The sequence below is a fragment of the Myotis davidii genome, unplaced genomic scaffold (assembly GCF_000327345.1).
Source record: "Myotis davidii unplaced genomic scaffold, ASM32734v1 scaffold1527, whole genome shotgun sequence".
In the NCBI taxonomy this organism is placed as follows: Eukaryota; Metazoa; Chordata; class Mammalia; order Chiroptera; family Vespertilionidae; genus Myotis; species Myotis davidii.
The window spans coordinates 51476-59396 of record NW_006298269.1 but is presented as its reverse complement, the minus strand read 5'-3'; the positions used below and the strand labels follow the sequence as shown (position 1 = coordinate 59396).

At 49.5% G+C, this 7921-nt stretch overlaps 1 protein-coding gene across 1 annotated transcript in view; it reads right to left on the bottom strand.

Moving 5' to 3' along the window:
• Nucleotides 1-7430, bottom strand: part of STAT5A (signal transducer and activator of transcription 5A) — a 21728-nt gene extending 14298 nt beyond the window's left edge. The window contains 4 exon segments of the mRNA XM_015570576.1: nt 2255-2429; nt 5308-5397; nt 6762-6918; nt 7264-7430. Of these exon segments, the coding sequence (XP_015426062.1) occupies nt 2255-2429; nt 5308-5397; nt 6762-6918; nt 7264-7391 (550 nt within the window). The 5' untranslated portion in view covers nt 7392-7430.
• Between the last annotated feature and the right edge of the window lie 491 nt (nt 7431-7921).

The following is a 7921-nucleotide window of genomic DNA, read 5'->3' as shown; positions in this document are numbered from 1 at the left end:
ATTAAAGTGTCAATCCAGCAGACAGACAATTATCATAAATGCATGTGAATCTACTAACAAAGCTTCAAAATACATAAAGGAAATGTTTACAGAAATAATTGGAGAAGTACACAATTCCACAATATAATAGGAGATTTTGATCCCTCTCTCTCAGCATCTGATAGAACTATTAGGCCGAAAAATAAATAAAGACATAGATCAATGGTTCTCTAAGTGTGGACCCGGGATGCCTGGAGGGTTCCCAAGACCCTTATAGGAGTTCCACAAAGCCGAAACTGTTTGCAAAAGTCATAAGATTTTGCCTTTTTCTCTTTTAGTCTCTTATAATTATACAGTGGCATTTTTCAAGAGGCTGCAAGATATGTGATATTATAACAGACTGAAAGCCATATCCAGCTATCTCCTTAACATTAGAGAGATGTGTAAAAATGTATAGCAATGCCACTCTACTCACTAAATTTTGTTCTGGAAAATATAGATGTTGTTTGTTTTTTGATTTTACTTTTTTTGATACAATTTTATTATGTTAACATAATAAATATATATACTGAATATATTTAAATATTCATAGTGTTTATATAGTATATAAATACGTTACATAAATATAGCTATATTATATGCAATGTGCATAATACGTAATATATAAATATTTATAACATATGTTTAAATATTTATTTTAAAGTAAGTATTGTTATATTTGTTAACATTATGGAATTTATTTTATTTTATTTTTTTAATATATTTTATTGATTTTTTACAGAGAAGAAGGGAGAGAGATAGAGAGTTAGAAACATCAACGAGAGAGAAACACTGATCAGCTGCCTCCTGCACATCTCCCACTGGGGATGTGCCCGCAACCCAGGTACATGCCCCTGACCGGAATCGAACCCGGGACCCTTCAGTCCACAGGCCGATGCTCTATCCACTGAGCCAAACCGGTTTTGGCTGGAATTTATTATTTGCTGCTTTTTAATGAAACACAGTAGAAAATACATCCTTTTCTAGTCCACCAGATACACTCACTAAGACTGAGCACATGCTAGGCCATAAAACAAGTCTCCATACAATTAAAAGAACTGAGATCATACAGGGTATGTTCTCTGACAACAATGAAATTCAATAATGAAATGAAAATGAAATCAATAATGATATGACATCTAGAAAAAATATTTGGACATTAAACAATATACTTCTAAATGCATGTGCAAAAGAATTAGAAGAGAAATGAGAAAATACTTCAAAGGGAATGATAGTGAATATACAGCCTATTCAAAATCAGGAGAGGCAGCTAAAATCCCTGCTTAGCAGGAGGTCTATGACTCTGAATACATATACTAGAAAAGAAGAAAGGTCTAAAATCAATTATCTAATGGTCTACCTCAGGGGTCCTCACACTTTTTAAACAGGGGGCCAGTTCACTGTCCCTCAGACCGTTGGAGGGCCGGACTATAGTTTAAAAAAAAACTATGAACAAATCCCTATGCACACTGCACATATCTTATTTTGAAGTGAAAAACCAAAACGGGAACAAATACAATATTTGTATTTGCATGTGGCCCGCGGGCCATAGTTTGAGGACCCCTGGTCTACCTGAAGAAGCCAGAAAAGGAATAGCAAAGGAAAAGATAGCTTGACACTTCCTTTTCTCACTAGGACGGGGTGGCACAGCTCTGGGAGACAGGAGAATTGTCCACTGTCACCTCCTCCTTCCAGTCCCATCTCCTCTAAGGAAGACTAAAGAAGGGGCGCTCCTGGAGTCCCACCTCTCCCCAGCCTGGTCCAATCTGGGAACTCTCAACCTAAATGCTCCCTCTGACTGGGGAACACTTTGCCCATATTCAGTCATTTATTCACTCATTGAGATATTCACGGAATACCTACAGTTAGGGAGACAATATTGGCTAATAAAGTACAGTGATTTAATGGCACCTACTGCAATTTTCTAAGCAACTCAGGCCAAGTTACTTGTTCTCTTCGAACCTCAGTTTTACCATCTGCAAAATGGAGATAAAGCAACTACCTGCATCCTAGAGCTGTTTGTGGTAAAGGTTGAATTGAGTCATGCATGCAAAAGGCTTAGCCCAGAGCCTGGCCCACAGCAAGGGCTAGATCACCCAGAGCCATTACTCCTCCCAGACTTTGGGGAAGGTTCCCAGGAAATAGACACGACCTAGTCCCATCCCTGCCGGAGTTCACAAAGTGGTCCTCACTGCCATCCTCACGACATACACTGCCCACGCTGCAGCAGCCTCACCCTGGATCCTCAGGCTCTCCTGGTACTGGATGATGAAGTACTCTTGAGTCTGCTGCAGCTTCTTCAGTTCGTTCTCCGTGTCCTGCGTGACCAGTCTTAGCTCTTCAAATGTCTGATTGATCTGAAGGTGTTTCTGGGACATGGCGTCAACCAGCATCCCAACAGGAGAGGCGCCCTGGGGACATATCAGAAATGCAGGCCGCAGTGAGCTGGGCAGTGATGATGGGAGAAACCTCGGGCTTTGGGGGATGCCAACACTACAGACCCCAAACTCTGAATCTAGAGTAAAAAGGGAGGGCAAGCTGAGCCAGAAGGATAGTCATTTGTCAGCAGTGGGGTGGAGGGGACAAAAAAGGGGGAGAACCGTGTGAGCTGGCAGACTATGGAATCTTCATGAAGCATAGCAGAAACCCCTATTGCAGTTCTGGCCTCCGCCAGAGGATCCCCAACATGGTCCATCTAAATTCTCTTTGAAGAGACTAGAACTCAACACATCCCAAGAGTTACCTGAGTTTGTGGCCCATGTGCAGAAGTCGGTATTTTGTGGAAGAGCCACACTCAAGGGGTCAAAGAGCTGCAAGTGGCTCGCGAGCCGCAGTTTGCCGACCACTGGGCTAGGTGAACACACATTGTCTTTGTCCTCACTCAAGACCTACTTGTGACCGAGGGGAGAGGGAATCAGGTAAACCTCCCACAGGTGGTGTCCTAAGAACCCCACGGTGAAGGTACAGGGGAAGCATCAACAAGGGCTTTGTGGATTCAGACATTTAAGTGACCTGGTCTGATGCAGGGCCTTTCCAATGAACTGTTCTCAGAAAATTCCAAACACCTTCCCACAGCCTCCAGTGCCCTGGCTGATAGTCCCTGCCAGCCTCTGCGCCCACAACAGCTACTTTCTGTTCCTTAAACACCCAGCACGTTGCTGCCTCAGGGCCTTTGCACTTTTTGTCCCATCACTCTGGAACAAATCTTCCTGAGGCTGGCACTTCAACTGGTACTTTTTCAGAGTGACCGTCTCTGAAGGGCCAATTCAAAACAGCACCACCCTTATCTGAGAGCGTCTAGTTCTTGGGTTTTACCTCTTACTTTTATTTTCTTTAAAAAAAATTTTTTTTATTGATTTCAGAGAGGAAGTGAGAGAGAGAGATGAAAACATCAACAATGAGAGCGAATCACTTATTGGCTGCCTCCTGCACACCCCCTACTGGGGATCAAGCCCACAACCCTGGGCATGTGCCCTGAAGGGCAATCAAACCGTGACCTCCTGGTTCATAGGTTGACACTCAACATCGCTCTTATCTGCCTCCTTGCACTAGGATGTGAGCCTTCTAAGTGCTAAGACCTCATCTGTCTTGTGCATCACCAAATCCCTTAGGCCTAGGACTGTGGTCGGCAAACCGCGGCTTGCGAGCCACATGCAGTTCTTTGGCCACTTCAGTGAGGCTCTTCCACAAAATACCGGCTCTTCCACAAAATACCACGTGCAGGCACACACCTACAGTGCGACTGAAACTTCGTGGCCCATGTGCAGAAGTCGGTATTTTGTGGAAGAGCCACACTGAAGGGGCCAAAGAGCCAGCCACATGTGGCTCACGAGCCGCAGTTTGCCGAGCTGCAGTTTGCCAACCACTGGCCTAGGGCATCAAAGGTGTCCAAGAACACCTTCATGGCTAGGAGAAGGCACGATTCCCATCCCCAGAGCCCCCTTCCCCCAACCATGACAACACCTGCATCACAGACATGTAGTTCTTAATTGGAGCCTAATTCATTGGTGCGTTTGCAGATAGCCCTGCGATGCAACAAGCCAAGGGACACAGCCTTGTCCTGGAAGACCCTCTGGCTTCTGCTTCCTCTCTGGCCCTACCCATCAGGACTCCTCACTTGGCTCCCTTCTCCCCAGTTGCACTGACTATTTGCAAGTCTTCAGATATGATAAGATGGCTCCTGCCTTCCTGCCCTCACAAATACTGTTGCTACTTTTGACTAAAAACTCCTCCCACCTCCTCCCTCCTGCTTTCTCCACTGTAGTTCAGACCTCTCCTCCCTCAGGACATGCCCCCTGCCCGCCTGCCCCGATTTGAGCTGGGTACTTTTCCCACATATGCTCCCTGAACCCTCAGTTCACTGCTGGAGAACCGATCATCACCCGAATTCCTCCCAGGTGACAACCAGGTCTTTATCTGTTTCTCCAGGCCTAGCCCAGGGCCGGACACACTGCAGGACCTCAATACACATTTACTGAATGAACTGCCAAATTCCTGAAATCAGCGTTCACAACAACAAATAGATAATCAACAAGACCTGTGCTCCCGGCACTATTCGGTGGTCTTTACCTGTGTGATGTCATTTTATGAAATTCATTTTGCTTTATTGCAGATAGTATAACATTTGTACCATTGTCCAAGCAGATGTTCCATGCCTGTATGATTCCAGAACTTGGGGAATGAGTCCCTGTTCTGCCTCTCTGGGCCTCACTTCTCTGAGCTTGACTGTGTTCATTTTTCTGACACAGACCTTGGCTCCATTTCTCCTCACAGACCGTCCCAGAGAATATTTCTTATTTGGCCCTAGGCCATTTATTGAATGACAAATCTTTTCCCTGGTGATTTGTAATGCCATTTCTGACACAGACTGAGTTTCCAGCTGTGTGTGTGTGTGTGTGTGTGTGTGTGTGTGTGTGTGTGTGTGTGTATTTAGGTCTTCATCTTCTGTTTCATTGGTCTGTTTGTCTGTCCCTGGCCCACACAGTATCTCATTTAATGCTCACAATAATCCTGCAAAGTAGGTACTATCACCATCCCTACTTATAATTGAAGAAACATAGGCTCAGAGAAGTTAAGTAACTTGCTCAAGTTACACAGCAAGAAAGTGGTGGAGCCAGGGACTGAAGCCAGGGGGGTCACTCCACACCTGCAAGTAATCTTGCCCCTCACACTTGCTCATGTCTCCTCTCATTTCTTTGGTGTCCTCTCATGCCAGTATTTGTAAGTCACAGTTGTGTCTGGAGAGAACAGTCTTCCCAACTCCTCTCCCCACACCCAGGGGACACTCACGTTGTTGGCTTCTCGGACCAGCCTCTGCTCATTGTACAGAATGTGCCGGATGCAGCGGACCAGCTCCATGGGGCAGCGGTCATACGTGTTCTGAAAGAATCCAAGAGCAGCGACCAGTGGCCATCCTCTGTGTCTACCATGCCTGTCACAGTGCCATGCCCACACCTTCCTCCCCTCCAGTCCTTGCCTCAGCTTCCCCTCCCCCCCCGAGAAGTCTCCGGAATTGTCACCAGTCACCTCTGTCTCTCCTTGACTTGATTTCCCCTCCCAGATTTCATTTGGTTTGCAGTGCATTAGGAACCCAGTTCAGAAAGCACTTCCAACCGACCATCCCCTATGACTTTCTTATCAGTGAAACCCCATGACATAGCAGAAATGATTATCCCCATTTCAAAGATGAGAAAACTGATGCTTAGAGAGGTTACGTACTTATACAGAGCGAAGCAAATGGGTGAGCAGATGACTCAAAACTCAGAGCGCCTAATGTCATGGTCAAGAAACTTTCCGCCACAGTCCAGGTCGGGGTTCCTATTCTGCTTCCCCCTGTGCCCCAGGTTTCCCCGGCTTCCTCCCTCTTCTGGGGTGGACTTTTTATTTCCCTGGTGCCCTGCTGCTTCTATTTAAAAGTGGTTCTCTAAGAAATACTAGTGATTTCCAATAAATGCTTGACTATGATTACTACCCACACACCCCTTTCCTGCTCCCACTAAAACTTCCTCTCTCCCCTATACTCCACCCCTCCCCCCGAGTGAAGGAGAAGCTACATCTTACATCTAAAGCCTCATTCAAGGCTCTTTTATCTGACAACTCTGCTCCTCTCCTGCCCCACTTCAAGAGCTCTCCCACCTTTAAGACGAGCCCCAAGAGCAGCGGTTCTCAACCTGTGGGTCGCGACCCCTTTGGGGGTCGAACGATCCTTTCACAGGGGTCGCCTAAGACCATCCTGCATATCAGATATTTACATGACGATTCATCACAGTAGCAACTTGACAGTTATGAAGTAGCAACGAAGATTATTTTCTGGTTGGGTCACAACATGAGGAAGGGTATTTAAAGGGCCAGCAGGTTGAGAACCACTGCCCAAGAGGGATGTCTGGTTGCCTCACGCCCTCATTTCTAGAATCTGTCACTCCTCCGTTCTCCTCTAAAGGAATCTTGACTCAGTCCACCTCCATCCCTTCCGCTTGATCTGTCCAGAAGGTGGTTTCACCCATCCTCCTTCTCTTGGGGACCAGCACACCCCACCTCTGGCTTTGTAATATGCTAAAGGGATCCAACAGGTCTGATTTAGAAAGAGGGGGTGGGGGAAATTGAAGCGCAGAAAAGTTGCCGATAAGGTGAAGGTCACACGGTGAGTCAGTGAGTGTCCAGGCCAGGAAAAACCCAGGGGTTCTGACGCTGGGACTAGAAGGCGGCCACGGCCTCCCCGCAGATGACCCGGCGCTCACACCCACCTGGAGCTGGGTGGCGTAGTGCCCCAGCTTGATCTTCAGCAAGAACCCATCTTCCCCCACTTGGTGCTCGGCCTTCTTCTGCAGCTCCTGCACCAGGCCCTCCAGCAGCTGGGTGGCCTGGGCTTGGTCCTGGGGATTTTCTGGATCGATGGCGTCCCTTGGGGCAGGGCAGGGTAGAGAAGCCTTCTGTGGTGCCTCCTTGGCACGGAAGCCAGGCACCCAGCAGGACGTGGGAACCCCAGGCTTCTGACTATGAGTGCTCCAGCGCCCACAAGCCTGGTTCCTGGCAGCGCCACGGGCAGCAGAGTCTAGAAACAGCCCCTCTCCCTTCCCCGGCACCCCTTTCCCTGTGCCCCTTTCCCCGCCAACATGGAACAGGGCCCCTTCCTCGCAGAAAGGAACCCACAGGACCAGAATCACACCCACCCACACGGAGGAGCCCTGAGGCCGAGGGGCCGGGCGGGCAGGGTCCCGGGGAAGCCAGCCCAGCCTGGGCACCTACCAGGGCTGGCTCTCGATCCACTGAGCCAAGTAGTGGCGGACCTCGATGGGAAAGTGCTGCCCGTACAGCACCTGCATCTGGCGCAGCGCATCCCCCTGCAGCTGCTGGGCCTGGATCCAGCCCGCCATGGCCTTCACCTGGGGCGAGCAGAGGGCTGAGAACCCGCCGGCCGGGCAGAGGCGAGGGCTGGGCCTGCCCCTGGCCCTGCCATGCCCACCCGTGCCCGGACCGCGGCCCGTCGGGCCAGGCCCCTCCCTCCCACAGACCGGCTTTCCTGTGCGGGAAGAAAGATGGTGAGGAGGGGAAGGCCGCCCTGCCCTCTAACGAGGAACCCGCGGAGGCTTGGGGAGGGGCCCGCGAAAGTCAGGTGCCCTCCTCCTCTTCCCCTCCCCTCGCCCCACCGGGGCTTCCCCAGCGGGGGGACAGCTAAAAACTGAAAGAGAAACTTGACCGCGGTGGCCCACGGACCTCGGCAAGAATCCCCCTACCCGGCCTCGAACCCTGGGTACCAATTTCTGGGAAGGGGCGTGGGGGGCTATGCCAGCCCAAAGCGACGCTCCCGAAGGCGTCCCCTGGACGGTGGGATCCCCGCGGGCACGTGGCTAGGGCTGTTACAGAGGCCGGGGGGGACAGACGCGCCCCGTCCCTCCTCGGTGGC